The 18,263-nt window shown below is 36.0% G+C and overlaps 1 protein-coding gene across 10 annotated transcripts in view; it reads left to right on the top strand.

The window, feature by feature from the left end:
- The window catches only part of MYO9A (myosin IXA), a 247,183-nt gene that overhangs the window by 174,606 nt on the left and 54,314 nt on the right, over window positions 1-18,263 (top strand). For 7 of the 10 annotated variants that reach the window (XM_023729773.1, XM_023729771.1, XM_023729777.1 and 4 more), the window contains 7 exons: window positions 294-393; window positions 902-1,117; window positions 9,297-9,409; window positions 12,271-12,413; window positions 15,292-15,515; window positions 15,973-16,089; window positions 17,713-17,901. In XM_023729773.1, coding sequence (XP_023585541.1) covers window positions 294-393; window positions 902-1,117; window positions 9,297-9,409; window positions 12,271-12,413; window positions 15,292-15,515; window positions 15,973-16,089; window positions 17,713-17,901 — 1,102 coding nt within the window. The remainder of the gene's footprint in view (window positions 1-293; window positions 394-901; window positions 1,118-9,296; window positions 9,410-12,270; window positions 12,414-15,291; window positions 15,516-15,972; window positions 16,090-17,712; window positions 17,902-18,263) is intronic. The other 3 variants (XM_004374712.3, XM_023729779.1, XM_023729775.1) reach the window with 2 other exon arrangements.

Raw genomic sequence — 18,263 nt, 5'->3', positions numbered from 1 at the left:
GATGAGACCAGTGGAGTATCTTAGATGGCTGCTCACAGGCTTTTAAGACCCCAGACACTACTCACCAAGGTAGAATGTAGAACATTGCCTTTATAAACTGTGTTATGCCAATTGGTAAGCAGAAAATTTTTGACATATTGTTTTGGGAATTGAATAAGATCTGGAAATATTTATGGAATTTGCTGGAATTCTTTGACCTGGCTTATTAGACTATATTTCATGCTATACTTTAAGACTGCTGGCATGGGATCTCTGCTAGTAATTGAAATGTTATCCTATTGTCTTATCTAAAGTGTCAGCAAGGAATCCTTAAAGTGTGGAAATCCTGAACACCATAAACAAGATGAACCAACTTGGAAACCTGTGAAGTCAGCTGGGCTGGGCCAACGAGAGGTAAGTATTGGATCTTGTTTATCTGTCTTTTATGTGAAATAGATGCATGTTGTTTTGGAAATTATTATTCTTATAGTTAGAGTACTTCATCTACCCATTTACTCCCAAGTGTTTATAGAGGAAGAAACCATGAGCTAAGCCCATTATACTTGAGGTGAACTCCAGGCAGAGAATGATGCCCAAGAACCCAGATTATGTGTACAGATAAGAAGTTGCTGTAAAAAAGAGGCAATTTAGGCAAGTGACTTTGGTGACAAATTATGTCAGTAAGGATGACTTCCTTGGCTGTGGATAAAAACAGTGTAGATTTAACTTCTATTCTTATCCTTTGTCTAGAGTAATGTATGTGGATTCCTTTTGGTTATCCCTGTCACTTCTGGTAGTGGAAAGAGCATATGGGGTGGAGGGATGTTTCAAGAAATTCATGAGCCCTCTGATGCCTTTTGTTGGCATCATCTCCGTTAAAAACAAAACATTGTTGTGTTATTTGTTTTATCATTTGGTCAAGCAGGTTGCCAGACCGGCCCATAAAAAGAAAGCGCGAATGGCGCGGACGCGCTCCGATTTCTTGACTAGAGGTACTTTTGCCGATGGGGAGGGGGATACAGAGGAAGATGATTACGATGACATTATTGAGCCCCTTCTCTCCCTTGACCGAGCTTCTCACTCTGAGCTAGGGCCTGCACCCAGCCTGGGTCAGGCCTCTCACAGTGACTCCGAAATGGTAATTTTATAGCAATATAAGAAAAGTAGGCAACAAGCAAATCTGATGGGAATAGTCTTTGCTAATCTAAAGCTAACCTTCACAGCTTCTTCCCCATGCAATGGTTTGTACACAGGAAACCTCAGTGAACACAGTAACTAAAGCTAACCCTTAATTTAATAGGACTCAGTAAACGACACTTTAATAGGTATATGTCAAATCATAGATTAGGCAAAATTATTTAACTTAGCACTAATGTAAAATTTTCCATGTTGTATCTTAAAAGGTGTAGGTAGCACAGGGGTCAACAAACTTTCTGTAAAGGGCCAGTAGTAAACATTTTAGGATCTGTGTGTCATACAGTGTCTCTGTCAACTACTTAACTCTGCCACTGTAGTGTGAAAGCAGCTGTAGCCAATAAGTAAACAATTGGGCATGGCTGTATTCCAGTAAAGTTTTCTTTACAAAAACAGGCGGTGGTCTGTATTTGACCTCCTGGTTATAGTTTATTGATCCCTTGTGTAGAGAATACAGTACGTTAAATAATGCAGTAGCTTGTAACTGAAGTAATACTCACTTTTTTTTTTTGGCCTTTAAACATGCTTCCCTCCCATTGTTCAGTAGTAGAAGATAAACACGAACGTTAAAAAATGTATTCAGCAATACCAAAAATGTGTTTCCCAGCCAGGTAGAAGGCTGTATGTAGTGTGAATCAGTATTAATCACAAATTATAACCTTAAAGTTGTGTTTGAATGAAAACAGCTGTTAAAGAGCTTGGCTGCTAACCAGAAAGTCAGCAGTTTGAATCCACCAGCTGCTCCTTGGAAACCTTATGGTGCAGTTCTACTCTGTCCTATAGGGTCGCTATGAGTCGGAATGGACTCGATGGCAGCAGGTTTTATTTTGACTGAGATATATAACTTTATTGTCAAATCTCAATCAAAATTAACTATATATTTTGACAAGTGTGAGTATATTCATGAATATATTAGGGAGAAAGTGTTTGATTTTAGAACTATCCTAGAAAAAAATAAATATAAGAACCCTATATGTCTAATATGTATAAAAAGATTATCACTGTTAGAAAGTGGCATGACCTTTTATTTCAGTTCATGTTCTTAATTAGTTTGGATCTCTAATGAGGTTCTTTAGTGTTTATTCATTATGGGAGGAAAATTTTAGGACAGTCTTTACTGGACTTATTAAATAATTTATCTTTCAGCTGTTTTAAGATGTTTAAATTGTGCCAAAGACCTAGTTAATTCAAGTTTCTCTTAACTTCCAGAATACCCCCATTTTCTTTATCTTTTGGTGGAGGTAGACTCAATTTTTAAATTACAATGCTGTATTGATGTTGTATAAAGGAAAAAAACAACATAGAAAAATGTACAACGTCCCCTAATTGGAGCCAAACTGTAGGATTGTTAAAGTTGGAAACAATCTGTATAATCTATTTATATATATATATATATATAAAATTTAGAACTAACATGTTCTCTTCAGTGTGAGATAAAAAATAACTCCTTTTTGGAGATGCACTGAGTTATAAATAATGAAAAATACTCTATCATATGCTTAGTAATTAAAGATGAAATTAGGTAGTGGAACAAACTAAATTTAATTAAAAGTGCTGCTTATCATTTTTCATGACAAATAGATAGCATACTTAATTTATTCTATAAAATATACATAGATTTGTCATTTGTGGAAGAATTTAACGTATTACGTGTAACTGCTGTTTTGTTCCTGAGAGTTTCCTTTGTTATAAACCTTAGTTCTTTTGGTGGTAGAATTCTTTCATACTGGGAACTCTTACTGAGATGCACCAGGAAGTTGGGCTCTCTGTTTGGAGCATTCAGCCCCTTTCAGGGTTCTAGCTGGTAGCCTCTGCCTGTGATTCTGTTCACCTGCCTGACAGTCATTGCATGCCAGTAGTTGCGGAGCACCTCCTTGCACAGTGTATTAGTCACCTCTTTACCTTTGTCACTGTCCTCTGTTTCATCACTAGCTAGTTTACTTTTAGAAGCAGGTGGTGGTAGTTGTTTCTGGTGGATGTTTGCATGAAGAAGCTTTGCTTTTTAGAATATACCAATAGATACTTACTGGGGTGGGAATGGGGAGGGTAGGAACAGCCTTAAATATATTTCTCTACTTGTGTGTCTTGAAAGTATGCCATGTTTTATCATTATCTGATGTTGTGAGGTTGAAGACTAATTGTTTCTAAATGAAATCTACTGCATTCTCAAAGTCTAAGTATCTTCTGGGTTTTAAATGCATTTGATTTTCTGGGCACATGGATTTTTAAAAACTGTACAATTTTTTTCCCCCCGGACAAAAAATTTCCTCTGTCACTTGCTAAGAAGTATATCATTAAATCTTGGAAGAAATGTCCATGTGACCTTTAAAGTGTTGAAGTATCTGATCTAATGGGATAAACACAGTTACAAATCAATTGCCTGAAGGGGATTTGATAAACATTATCTCCTGAGCTGGTTGATTATTAGTTGTTATCTGCTGTGGGGGAGGAGGGATAAGGGTGTTGGTTTTCCTCCTTAGTGACTTTTTTATGTTTCTTTAACTTCCTACTTATAACTGCCATTTCAGTAACTTCGTAGTCTGTGTGCTGCTCACACTCCGTTCTTTTTTTTTTTTTTAATTGTGGTAAATATATATTTAATAAAACATTTGCCATTTCAACATTTTTTACATGTACTTTTCAATAACATTAATTATGTTCATTCTGTTGTTCAACCATCACCATTATCTGTTTCCAAATTTGCCTTCAGTTCTTATATGTTGACATTTACCCAAGAAAAATGACATGTTCTGCTAGTCAGTATTTTTAAGGTGACTATCATATAGGTTTTTTTTTTAGTCTCTTTGTCTTCTGGATATAGTAAGTGGGTTAGTAAAATAATTTCTGTTACTATTTTGTAGGGTTAGTAAAGGTAGCATACTTTATGTTTGTGTAGTCTCTTCTGCTGTTCACCATACTTAAACCAAGCATCTCTATAGATTTGACTCCCACATCTGTTTCCAGAATTCCAGTCTTCTTTACCTCCATCTTGGTAGAACTACATTTCTCATTTGTTATTGTTCTTAGGTGCTGTCAAGTGCATTCCGACTCATAGCAACCCTATGTACAACAGAACGGAACACTGCCTGGTCCTGTGCCATCCTCACAATCCTTGTTCTGCTTAAGCCTGTTGTTGCAGCCACTGTGGAGTCAGTCTGTCTCATTGAGGGTCTTCTTCTTTATCGCTGACCCTTTACTTTACCAAGCATAATGTCCTTCTCCAGGGACTGGTCTCTCCTGGTAACGTGTCCCAAGTATGTGAGATGTAGTCTCGCCATCCTTGCTTCTAAGGAGCATTCTGGTTGTACTTCTTCCAAGACAGATTTGTTTGTTCTTTTCGCAGTCCATGGTATATTCGGTATTCCTTGCCATCACTACCATTCAGAGGTGTCAGTTCTTCAGTCTTCCTTATTCATCGTCCAGCTTTCACATGCATTTGAGGCAATTGAAAACACCATGGCTTGGGTCAGGTGCACCTTAGTCTTTAAGGTAACATCTTTGCTTTTCAACGCCTTAAAGAGGTCTTTTGCAGCAGATTTGTCCAGTGCAGTGCATCTTTTAATTTCTTGACTGCTGCATCTGTGGATGTTGATTGTGGATCCAAGTAAAATGAAATCCTTGACAACTTCACTCTTTTCTCCGTTTATCATGATGTTGCTTATTGGTCTGGTTGTGAGAATTTCTGTTTTCTTTATGTTGAGGTGTTATCCATGTTGAAGGCTGTGGTCTTTGATCTTCATCAGTAAGTGTTTTGAGGCCTCTTCACTTTCAACAAGCAAGGTTGGGTCATCTGCATAACACAGGTCGTTAATGAGTCTTCCTCCAACCCTGATGCCCTGTTCTTCATCATATAGTCCATCTTCTCGGATTATGTGCTCAGCATACAGACTGAATAAGTATGGTGAAAGGATACAACCCAGATGCACACCTTTCCTGATTTTAAACCACACAGTATCCCCTTGTTCTGTTTGAACGACTGCCTCTTGATCTATGTATAGGTTTCTCGTGAGCACAATTAAGTGTTCTGGAATTCCCATTCTTTGCGATGTTATCCATAGTTTATTATGATCCACACAGTTGAATACCTTTGCATAGTCAATAAATCACAGGTAAACATCTCTCTGGTATTCTCTGCTTTCAGCCAGGATCCATCTGACATCAGCAGTGATATCCCTGGTTCCATGTCCTCTTCTGAACCTGGCTTGAATTTCTGGCAGTTTCCTGTTGATACACTGCTGCAGCCACTTTTGAATGATCTTCAGCAAAATTTTACTTGCATGTGATATTAATGATATTGTTTGATAATTTCTGCATTCGATTGGATCACCTTTTTTGGGAATAGGCATAAATATGGATCTCTTCCAGTCAGTTGACCAGGTAGCTTTCTTCCAAATTTCTTGGCATAGACAAATGAGCGGTTCCAGCACTGCATCCATTTGTTGAAATATCTCAATTGATATTCTGTCAATTCCTGGAGCCTTGTTTTTTTGCCAGTGCCTTCAGTGCAGCTTGGACCTCTTCCTTCAGTACCATCGATTCCTGATCATATGCTACCTCCTGAAATGTTTGAACGTCTATCAATTCTTTTTGGTAGAGTGACTCTGTGTGTTCCTTCCATCTTCTTTTGATGCTTCCTCTATCATTTAATATTTTACGTGTAGAATCCTTCAGTATTGCAACTTGACGCTTGAATTTTTTCTTCAGTTCTTTCAGCTTCAGAAATGCTGAGCGTGTTCTTCCCTTTTAGTTTTCTATCTCCAAGTCTTTGCACATGTCATTATAATACTTTGTCTTCTCGAGCTACCCTTTGAAATCTTCTGTTCTGCTCTTTAACTTCGTCATTTCTTCCTTTCCCTTTAGCTATTTGACATTCAAGAGCAAGTTTCAGAGTCTCTTCTGACATCCATTTTGGTCTTTTTTTTCTTTTCTGTCTTTTTAGTGACCTCTTGCTCTCTTCACGTATGATGTCCTTGATGTCATTCCACAACTCATCTGGTCTTTGGTCATTAGTGTTCAAATCTGTTCATTCTTATTATCTCCCCCAAAATGCCATTTCTTCTTAAATTTCTTTTTCTGTTTGTTATTCTTCAAGATAAGGAGCCCTGGTGGTGCGGTGATTAAGCCCTTGGCTCCTAACAAAAAGATCGGAGGTTCAAACCCACAGCTGCTCTGTGGGAGAAAGATGTGGCAGCCTGCCTCATAAGGATAACAGCTTTGGAAACCCTTTGGGGCAGTTCTACTCTGTCCTATAGTGTCACTAGAGTCGGAGTCCGCTTGACAGCAACAACGGGTTTAGTTTAGTTTTTTTTTTTATTCTTTGAGATAGTCTCCCAACCTTATCTGTGTTGATTTTTCCTTCTCGCCACTGTTCATTCACAAAACTGCCAGAAAAACCTGTTGATCAAGCAGGGCTAAGTTATTAGCTTATTATTATTACAATAAGAGAGAAAATCCTTACTCTTTTTTACTGTAATAAGGGGAAAGTCAGGAGAGGATATTTATAGGGTTTTAGGGACTGAACTAGATGATTTTAAAGTAGTTCTTGCATGGTGGAGAATTGGTTGGTATTAAACAAAGTTTAATGACATAAGAGGTTTGGATTGATGGATCCAGGACAGCAGTCTCATTATTGGGTGTACTTGGTATTTACATACCTATTTTATTCCCCCCAAAATGTCAGGGATAATTTATGCAGCATCGTGACTATCTGCTCTTTGAAGGTTTGGTAGAATTTTATATGAAACCATCTGGAACTGGTGCTTTTTTTGTGGCATAGTTCCTTGATAAGTTTCTCTAATTCTTCTAGGGAAATTGGACTTTTTAAGCTTTCTATGTGTAATGGGGTCAATTTTGGTAAAAAAAAAAGTTTTTTCTTAGGAAATTAACCATTTCATCTAACTTACCGGGTTTATTTGCATACCAAAAAAAAAAAAAAACCAAACCCGTTGCCCTCGAATTGATTGGATTCCGACTCATAGCGACCCTACAGGACAGAGTAAAACTAAATACCACCTAGGATTTCCAAGGAGCAGCTTGTGGATTCGAACTGTGGATCTTTTGGCTAGCAGCCTTAGCTCCTAACCACTGTGCAACCAGGGCTCCATTATTTGCATGGAGATGTGGAAAGTAGTCTCTTATGATTTAAATTTCTCTGTTTCAATGGTTAGTTCTCTGTTGTTTGTTTTTTTTGTAGATTTATGTTTTTTCCTTTTTATCTTTAAGTTAGCCAGTCATTTTTCTGTTCAGTTTTTCCCCCAAAATAACAGGATTTTGGTTTATTTATTAAATTTATTTTTTCCCCCATTCTTCACTTCATTGATTTCTGCTTTTATATTTGTTATTTCTTTTCTCTGCTTTCTTTTTTAATTACTTTTCTTGATTCTCTAGCTTTTGAGTTGAGAATGTAATTCATTTATTTTATTTTTTTGATACAGGTTTTTAAGGCTATGAATTTAGCTCTGATCACTGCATCAAATGTGTCTCATAGATTCCAATATGTAATGTTTTCTAGAACAGCTGAAATTTCAGTTTATATTGCCTTTCTTACCCAAGACTGTGGAATAAAAGATTTTTATTTTTTATTTTTTCAGAGGAAGGGCCTTTTTGTTTTCTTTATTTTTGTTACTTTCTAGTTTTATCATATTTTGATCCAGGTATTTGTAATATTTCTCCTTGATGGAACTTACTGATATTTTCTTTATTACATAATACATGATCCGTTTTTGTGAACATATCGTGCACTTGATAAGAAGGTATATTCTCTATTCAGAAATGTAAAGTTTCAAAATATATGCATATTCTCTACCTTATTGATTACATTGTTCAGGTCTTCTACATCCTTAACTTATTTTTTGTACACTGCTGTGTCTTACACTTTTTCCACATTCTGTTGGATCACTTTTCTTTAAAATAGCCATAAGTATGGATTTCTTCCAGTCGATTGGCCAGGTAGCTGTCTTCCAAATTTCTTAGCATAGACCAGGGAGCGCTTCCAGTGCTGCATTAGTTTGTTGAAACATCTCAGTTGGTATTCCATCAGTTCCTGGAGCCTTGTTTTTTATCAGTGCCTTCAGTGCGGCTTGGACTTCTTCCTTCAATACCATCAGTTCTTGACAATATGCCATCTCCTAAAATGGTTGAACGCTGATCAGTTCTTATCTCTCAAGGATAAATGCTTATCATCTTGAAAACTGCTCTTTGATATTATTTTGTCTTGGGTTTTTTTTGTTGTTGTTGTTGTTCTTTTGATTGTTTCAGGCAAGAGGGTAAATCCAGTCCCTGTTACTTCAGCAGGGCCAGAAGCAGAAGTCTGTTCTTTAAATTTTAACAGCTCAGGATATTTTCTATTTCTGTTGATAGGACCACAGTCAAGCAAACAAAAAGACTAAAAACAAGATATTATAGCTATAGGAAAATGAAATACCAGGAAATGATTTGAATAGGTAACAAGAAATTCTTTCCTCAGAATGGAATTGTCTTTAGAGGAGTTCGTTGTAAACAAATGGAACAAGAATTGCCAATTGTAATTCAGGTCCCAGTTTGATAGCTTTGTAAGTTGTTCACAATTTAGACCATTACTTGTGGCAGTGATCCTTTATTCTTTAGTCCTTTGGGTTTTTTTTTATCTTCCTGTGTTCTAGCTCTTTGAAATCAACTAATGATTCCTTGTTTAGATATAATAAGAATCTGTAATAGCAAATTAAGCCATAAAAATTATTATCACTTTTAGGGACAAATAGAAGGGAAGTATAAAAGCCAGTACTTAGGGTTCTAGATTTATTAGATCTTGGATGTTTTGTCTGTATCTTTCGATCATTTTGACTTTCTCTTAGCTTTCTATTTGAGATGCTTTGTTAAATTGTCAGAAAATACGAGCTGATAATTCTTATTCAGCATTTTCATTTTCTTAAACTCGCCTTATTTCAGTTTACTCTAAAAGGTTAATAGAATTTTTAGTAAGTTCTATTATTTCATTGAATTTCTGAATAATATGAATGTATTTTTATATATATTTTTTAACAGCTGTAGTTCTCAAGCATTTCTATAACCTGAGTTTTAGTTACAGTGTTATCTATCATGTAGTTACTTGGTCTTAAAATCCTTCATATATGTAATTATTACAGACGTCACAGCGATTTTCTTCAGTTGATGAGCAAGCAAAGCTTCATAAGACTATGTCTCAAGGAGAGATTACAAAGTTGGCAGTGGGACAGAAGCCTACAGATTCGGATACAAGGTATAAAGTATAAACTGAGTTTAGTAAGAGTAATATAATTTTATTTACCGATTGACTATAGTTAAATACAGAGCCTTTAAAAAAACATAGCTGGAGGAGAAGCTACTTTTGAAATTCGATTCATTTACCTATTCTTCAGCAAGTGTTTATTAAGTGCCTACTATGTGATAGGCACATATTAATTTACAGACCATCCAGATAACCACACGGGAAAGATCCCTACAGTTTAGAAGCCCCACCAATGCACACTAGAGTTTCAAAGCAGCTTTTTTAAACTGTATTTTTAACCATAATCAGGTATCAGCAATCACCATACATTTTTGGAAACATTTTGTATGAAAGAAATCAAAACCAACAGATAAAATGCAACTTGAAGGAAATAATCTATACAGGGGAAAGAAATTTTAAGACAAACATGAACTATCAACAGACTTTCTGAATAAGAGAACATAATTGCACCTGTGAGGGTGTATGAAAGAGAAATATTCATAATAAAAAGAGCTTTTGAAAATTAAAAATATGATAACATAAAGGAACACTTCAGAAGAGTTAGAGGGAAAGTTGAGGACATCTCTTAGTAAGTTGAGCAAAAAGATGAAGAGATGGAAGAGAAAAGATAAGAAAATTAGGGGAGCAGTTCAGGAGATCCCATAACCCGATGACAGGAGCTCTGGAAAGATAAAATTGAGAAAATGAAGCGGAGCAAGTTATCAATAAAGTAATTCAACTAAATTTTACAGAACTAAGGTGCATGAGTTTCCAGACTGAAAGGACCCACTCAGTATCCAGCATAGTAGATGAAAATAGACCCTTCCCAAAACAATAGGTCATTATAAAACAAGCGAGATAAAAGTATATCCAGTATGATAGTGAAAGTAGCTCTTCAGACAACTGCTGTACAGCAAGTATGGAGGGAAACCTCCAGATTGGAGCAGGTCAGAAGGCTCTGGGAGAGATTTCTTTAAGAAGATGAAACGGATGGAATACCTAGTATGTTTGAGTATACTGAGAGGAGATATACACAAATGGAGAAACGCTTTGAGGTGAATTGTATATAGAAAAATGAGCAAATGAAAAACAAAACAATTATTTAAACTCCAGGGGGAAAAAAACAGGTTATGCAGGAAACTACATGCCTCAGCTGTGAATAGTAAAAAGTGTAAATTCTGAATGTTGATCTAACCCAAATTACAATATAGTTCTGTTGGAGGCTTGGGGAAGTAGGTATTCGTGGTGGGGTTAGGGCAGGAACATGCTTAGTCATTAGCTATGGTCACAAGTACAATAGCAATGTAAGCATGTTAAATTTCAAAAGAATCAGTTGAATCCATTCAAAAGAGTTGCCTCTAGGGAACAGAAAATGGGTGAGGGTGGCAGAAGGATGCTGTTGTTTGTAATAAGGCTTGTAGAGCAATTTCTCTTTATATGAATGTATAAGTTTAATAATAAACTTGAAAAAAAAAGAAAAGAATTAAAAAGAACATGTGCTGCAGAATCAGAGACCTGATTTTAACTTCCGTTTCCACCAGCCCTCTGAGCCTCCGTTTGCTCATGTGTGAAATAAGGATAATTTCATGGTAGTTGTGAAAATTAGGAATATCATATGTAAGGCATAGTGCCTGGCACGTAGTAGATGCTCATTTAATTTTTTGATGGAATGAATGAATGAACATACAAATAAACAACCAAATTAATATACAAATAAGCCTCCTAGTACAAAGTTGTTGTTGTTGTTAGTTGCCATGGAATCAAATTCCGACTCGTGGTTACCTCATGGTTGCAAAGTAGAACTTCTCTATGGCGTTTCCAAGGTTGTGACTTTTTGGAAGTATTTTGCCAGACCTGTCTTCCGAGGCACCTCTGGGTGGGTTTGAACTGCCAACCTTTCGGTTAATCATTTAGCACTTAACCATTTATGCCACCCAGGGACTGCTAGTACAAGGTTAGAATATATCATGTCTGTTCAGAAAATGTGAGCTGCTTCTTGATTTATATAACGGATATAAACACTAAGAATAGTGTTTATATAAATGGATATAAACACTAAGGATAGTGTTTATATACTGTCTTCCATTATATAAATATAGCGTAGTAAGTGTGATTGTCAACTTTGTCACTCACTGGCTGTGTAACCTGGGGAAAGTTACCTCATGTTTAAGCCTCCAGTTTTTCACCTGTAAAATGGCTATAGTAGTTTGTTATGATTAAGTCAGGTAATTATGGAAGCACTTAGCAGTATGCCTGGAGGAAGATAAGAGCTCAGTAAGTGGTGGCTGTTGTTAATTAATAGTAGTGATAGCTCATGAATATAAGATAATGACAGTAAAACTTTTATTACATAATGGTGAGTATCTGCATCATGATTACTGTGATGTAAAAATGTGCATGTTTATGGATAAAGGCTGGAGGAAAATTACAAAAAATGTAATGTTTTTTAAACAAACGTTTTTTTAGAGTGGTGGGATTATTAGTGATTTTTTTTTTTTTTTTTAAGTATTTTCTTTTCTGTTAAAAGGTCCATATACTAAATCCAAGCTGGAAAGGGGACAGGAATGAAAAGATATTTTGGGAACCGGAAAACCTGAGTTGGACTCCTAGCTCCCCTGCTTTCCAGCTGCTTTATTTTAAAATACTGTTTAACATTTCTGGGTATTAATATTTCCATATTTAAGATGAGGAAACTTCCTACCTTCCAGGTGAAATTTAAATGTGAAATTAAAGATTGCTTGTGATTAAATTTAAATGTGAAGGTTAAGTGACCTAAAATACATGAAAGATCTTTATAAAGCTTAAAATGATATACAAACTTTGTCACTCTAGGACATGATGATTTCCATTTTTACCTTTATTTTTTTAAATAGACCTCAGAGAGCAAAGATGAGATTCTGGGCCAAGGGGAAACAAGGGGAGAAAAAGACAACCAGAGTGAAGCCTGCCACTCAATCAGAGGTTTCAGCACTTTTTGCTGGCTCAGATGTACTTCCAGTTCATCAGTTTCCAGATGGTAAAAATGGGCAAAGGGTGGAATTGTCTTCATATAATGACAATCTTGTTGGCTAGATGTTCTAATGAGATAAGACCAGGATTGTTAAATCCTTCTTCAATTAAAAGAAAATTATGTAATTACATTGTACCTGTAATCAAAGTTCCAAGGAAATGTGGCACAAAATGATGGAGCAATAAAAATCTCAAGAATGATTGTGAATCTTAGGTTAGCTTCAGTTTTCTAAACTAAAATTTTAGCTGTCATTCATTCACTTAACAAATAATATTATTAATAAAAATTAATAAAGATAATAAGAGCTGCATTCATGCCTACTACTATAGTAAGCATATTATATGAATTAACTCAGTTGATCCTCACAACCATCTTTTGAAGGTTGGTGTGGGGATTGGAGTCACTGGATACAAACAGTTAAAGCTCTCAACTGCTAACAAAAGATTGGAGGTTTGAGTCTACCCAGAGGCGCCCTAGAATAAAGGCCTGGCCATCTACTTCAGAAATAGCAGCCATTGAGAACTCTGTGGAACACAGTTCTACTTTGACACACATGGGGTCACTATGATTTGGAATTGACTCAGTAGAAACTGGTCGTGGTGGATGATTATCATTCCCAATTTAGAGATGAGAAAACTGAGACACAGAGAAGTCAATTGCTTATTATATACGTATTGTAAATGGCAGAGCTGAGATTTGAATCCAGGCAGTCTAGCTAGTCTACATTCTTAACCACTGTGCGAGATACTAAGTACCTGTTATATGTCAAAGCCTAGCAGATGCCTAACGCTTTTATGTTCTTGGCAGTGGCTGTCCAGTCAGTTCGACTCATGGCAACCCCATGTGTGCAGAGTAGAACTGCTTCATTGGGTTTTCAAGGTTGCTACCTTTCAGAAGCAGATCGCCAGGCCTGTCTCCCAAGGAGCCTCTGGATGGGTTTGAACCACCAACCTTTCGGCTAATAGTCGAGTGCTTAACTATTTGTGCCACCCAGGGACTCCTGGCGCTTTGTGATAGTAGATAGTATTTTAACTTTTCTGGCATCAATCATAACACATTTGGAAGTACCCCACAGTTAGTTCATCTGTTAAGAAAATTAGTCTTTCTAAATGGAAGAATTACTAATTCTCCAAGGATTCGAGTAATTTCCAGTGTTAGAAGATTACTCCATTCTCCCCAAGCCCGGTGCTTGGGCCTGCATAAGAGTTTTGGGCTACTATGTAAAGATGCCAGCTATCTTCAACAAGGAGTATACATCAGAGGAGGTTATATGGTAATGAGTGAGTGAAATACCAACCTTGAACAAAATGGAAAGAGGTCCTAGGAAGAAAACTATTCTCTCTTAAGGAAGGATAGAGAAGACTCAGTTACAATAAGTAAACAAAAACTGCTCCTATCGAGCTTGATGAAAGATCATCAAGCTTTACATAGCAATGAATGAACTGGAGCAGAGGCACCTCTTATCTGTGTGTGTCAGAGGGAAGAATGGTAGAGATGTAGTTAGACTCCTGCCTTTGTGTCTTGTGGTTTTGCTATCAGTTGACAAATTGATGTGGATAAGACCAATAATAAATTGAGTGATACAAGTTCTGTTTGGAAAAGTTGGAATTCCTCACCTTTATGGTACTAAGTGAACCAGTTTCTTATAATTTATCTGGTTGACAGTAGTCATTCTGAATTTTTCATTTTTGACAGTTATATTCTCCACTGCTAATTTCCAGTCAGATATCCAAGGAAGAAACTTAAAGCTCTTTAGTTGATTCATAGATTATAAGCAGACTTCATTGTGTATTTGTTTCATAAAGATACATGTGTAGCTTTTTATTTATATTTGGGTAAAATCTTATTAACTACTTATGTAGCTAGATTATAAAATGGAATTTAAATCAGTTGATATCAATTTGAATATACTTATATCCTCTATCATAATAATCTTTATTTTGGTGCCATATCTGTCTGAGATTGGGCTTTTCTCATTTCCTGCCTTAGGTAGCATTTAGCATGCTGAGACTACATTTTTCCTTCATTATTAATAGGGTTAGCTTTTAGATGGAATTCGGATATACTATTGGACAGAGAGAAAGGGACATACATCTAGGGGAAACAAATATGAACCAAGAAGAGGCCAACATTCTCAGCAAGTCCCAGGTAGGGCTTTGACAAATCCAGTCTAGTTCTAGATTGTAATGAACTACATGGAATCCAGTTTCTCTGGTGGAAACAATTGCAGAGAAAAATTGGTGTGCTTCTCAGTATTATATACAAAGCCAATTCATTCTAGGAATTCTGTGAGAAATCTAGACAGTGTTTTGAAGGATGTATAAGAGACCCAAGCAGAAGTGAGCCAGTTTAATTACCTGGCTGCCTAACCAGATATTGTCACTGAAGCATTTATGGCTTTAGACCCTAGAAAAGAAATAATAATAATTATCAAACCCCTCTGGTTTGTTGGACTTGTATATAGCTGGATGTTCTTTCAAACAGTCATAGTAAAACTATGACTAATAGTCAGCACTTAACATGCTAGTGTGATTGTGTATTCCACTTTCTTTTCTTTGGGACTGGGGTCTTTGGGATACAGGCTGAAGTTCTAAAGGCACTTTCATCCAGGTTTTCAGTGTCAGACCTCAGTTTTTTCGGAGACATGGTGGTGTTTTCCTTTGAAACTTGGTAATTCTTAAATACATTTTCCCTGCAAATTTGTGATCTGGGTTTAGTGCTTACCAGCCTGACATCAAACATTAACGTTAGTTTGCTTTTTAGATACCTGCATATGTTCCCTTCAGTGACTTATTAAAGGAACATAAATTTACAAAGATAAGTATGGATATTATCAATATTTTCACTAAATATATATTTTTGGCTACTGTATTTTGAATTGTAGAATTAGTTCAGTATCACCCAGCACCTCCTTTGAGTCCAGAACTGCCTGGTAGTTGCCGGAAGGAGTTCAAAGAGAACAAAGAGCCTTCTCCAAAGGTAAAGCGCAAGCGAAGTGTGAAGATCAGCAGTGTGGCTTTGGAGTCAATGCATTGGCAAAATGATTCTGTCCAGATCATAGCAAGTGCCAGTGATTTGAAAAGCATGGATGAGTTTCTTCTGAAAAAGGTACGCTTTGCTTGCTGAGTTTGGCACCTCAGCAGCTTTGACTATGGAATGCTTGTATATATTAGGATGTGCTCTATAGAGGTCAAGGTTACATATGCTTCAGTAAATTAGATGGTCTGTTCTTTACCAGAAAAGTGCAAATAATGGGGTATGCATAAGTCAAACTGGGTAGATAGAATTTAAGGTTTTAGGCTTTACTTGTTGTGTACCATTTTACTATAACTGTCCATATGTGAAATTGAGGCTTGTTATTGCACAATGTTAGTGTCAGAAGGGACCTTAGAAGTTATGTAGTAGGAATAAAATTTTGACTATCTATTCATATTTTTCCCTGGGTCCCATAATAGTCAATGGCTTGCATTTTCAGGACAGTTATTGTTGAAGAGAAAATCCGCTGTTGTATTCACCTCTTTTCAATTAGTTGATTGTGTACAGAAACTCTTTCTGTGGTCCCCAGATGAATGACCTAGATAATGAAGATAGCAAGAAAGATACATTGGTGGATGTTGTATTTAAAAAAGCCCTGAAAGAATTTCGGCAGAATATCTTCAGCTTTTATTCATCTGCATTGGCGGTAAGTTTGACTGTGTTAGTACATATTCAACATATGAAAAATTTGGCAGCACTGTATAAAACAATACAGAGTCCATGGTCAACTGAGATTTCTCCAACTCCCTGTTTTTGTTTTAGGGTTAGGTAGGGGAAAGTATACTGACCTCGGATTAATAACCTCCTTGAATTTCCTTGAGTAGTTTTTTTTTATCTTAGAGATATTATTTCATCGTATTATGATATTGAGTTCATATATTCAGATATTCTGGATACTGTTTCATTTCACCCAGTGGCTCACTACTATTTTGACTTCTCATAATTCTTTTAGCTCTCTTGCAAAGTTGTAGCTTCTAATTCTCGTATGTTATCTTTCAGTGGAATTAGGGTAGTTTATGTTCTCTGATTTCTATATGTCAGTTTATATAACTCAGATATACCTTATCTTTTCAGATTATATTGGTCATGTTTTAGAATATGTATTTTTGGTGCTAAAGTGTCTCGTAATGCTTTGATCTATAGAATCATTGTTCATATCTATGAATTGTAATATTCTATAAAATAATTCCTTTTTAATTGTATTTTGTTGTTGTTGTTGTAGTCTTTAATTCATTTCTAAAAGAGAAATCAGGAAAACTTTCTTCTGTATCCTCTGCTTTTTTCTTTCTCAGTATATATACACACACACACACACATACATATATATGTTTTTGCCTTTTGAGAATAGAAATCATACAGTCTGAGAGAATAGGGAAAAAAATTATATTGAAGGAATAATCAGTTTCTGACAAATGGCTAGGATTGGGAAGGGACAAAATTGGCCACACTTTTCTAATCTGCCTAGCTACTTATCACTCTCTTCTCTTTCTCCTCTTCGTACTTAGGTTTCCTAGATTAGAGACTGAGGATTGTTAGATGCTCCAGTACACTTTAGATCACATGGGAAGAGCCAACACTATGAAGCAGAGCTTAATAATGGATTTCTAACCATGTATCAAAAAAGTTCAAGCTCTAAATCTGAAGAGGTGAAAGGGGAAAAAATTGTAGATGGATTTAACAGCTTTTGATAACTTAAAGAGTTTTCTCTCTTATAAAGATTCCAGACCCCATTTAAATAAATTAAAAGGAATTCCATTTAGATTCCTTTGCAAGTAATATAGTGTTACTCGGGGCATGTCACTCCTCTTTGGAAAAATATATGAAAATAAAGAAGGTTACCTAATGTATCATTAGGCAAGAATCCAAGTAATTACTCTTCCAGTTTTAGAGTGGAACTATCTAAAACTAAAGTCATTTCTGGGGATAGATAATTAAAAGGGATATGAATAACCTTTATAGCTAAATACAGTTAAAAACCTAAATCCATAGAAGAAATTCCCAGGACTTGCTCATATTATTACATTATTTAAAGTATTAGGTCTTGACTAAAACTTACCAAGGTTGTATCCTGCATACATTCCACTGCAGAGTGAGAGTTTATAAATACCATATATACTCCTGGTATTAGAAATTACTAATATGCTCATTATAAAGTATATCAGAATCTTAATCTTTATCCTAAATAACACCCAATACAAGTTGAATCAGACTTCTGTATTTAAAGAATTTCTTCATAAAGCCTTACATTTCTTCTCTTGTTGCTTATTAGATGGATGATGGGAAAAGCATACGGTATAAAGACCTCTATGCGCTATTTGAACAGATTCTAGAAAAGACCATGAGGCTTGAGCAGCGCGATTGGAGTGAATCTCCAGTCAGAGTCTGGGTCAACACTTTTAAAGTGTTTTTGGATGAATATATGAACGAGTTCAAGACTTCAGATTGCATAACCACAAAGGTAAATGTGATATACTTTGAATTCTGACAGGATTCAATTATGAATTATTATTTTTTAAATTTTTTAAATTGTACTTTAAGTGAAAGTTTACAATTCAAGTTAGTGTCTCATACAAAAATTTATACATACATTGTTATGTGACCCTAATTACTCTCCCTGTACTATGACAGCACACTCCTCCTTTCCACCCCTGATTTCCCGTGTCCATTCATCCAGCTCCTGACCCTCTCTGAGTTCTCATCTCACCTCTGGACAGGAGCTGCCTAAATCATTTAGTTTCATGTATCTACTTGAGCTAAGAAGCACGCTCTTCACGAGTATCATTTTATGTCCCATAGTCCTGTCTTATCTTTGTCTGAAGA

Source organism: Trichechus manatus, unplaced genomic scaffold (genome assembly GCF_000243295.1).
Source record: "Trichechus manatus latirostris isolate Lorelei unplaced genomic scaffold, TriManLat1.0 scaffold00030, whole genome shotgun sequence".
In the NCBI taxonomy this organism is placed as follows: domain Eukaryota; kingdom Metazoa; phylum Chordata; class Mammalia; order Sirenia; family Trichechidae; genus Trichechus; species Trichechus manatus.
Note: the sequence above shows the minus strand (reverse complement) of the source record. Positions and strands in the feature narration are given on the sequence as shown.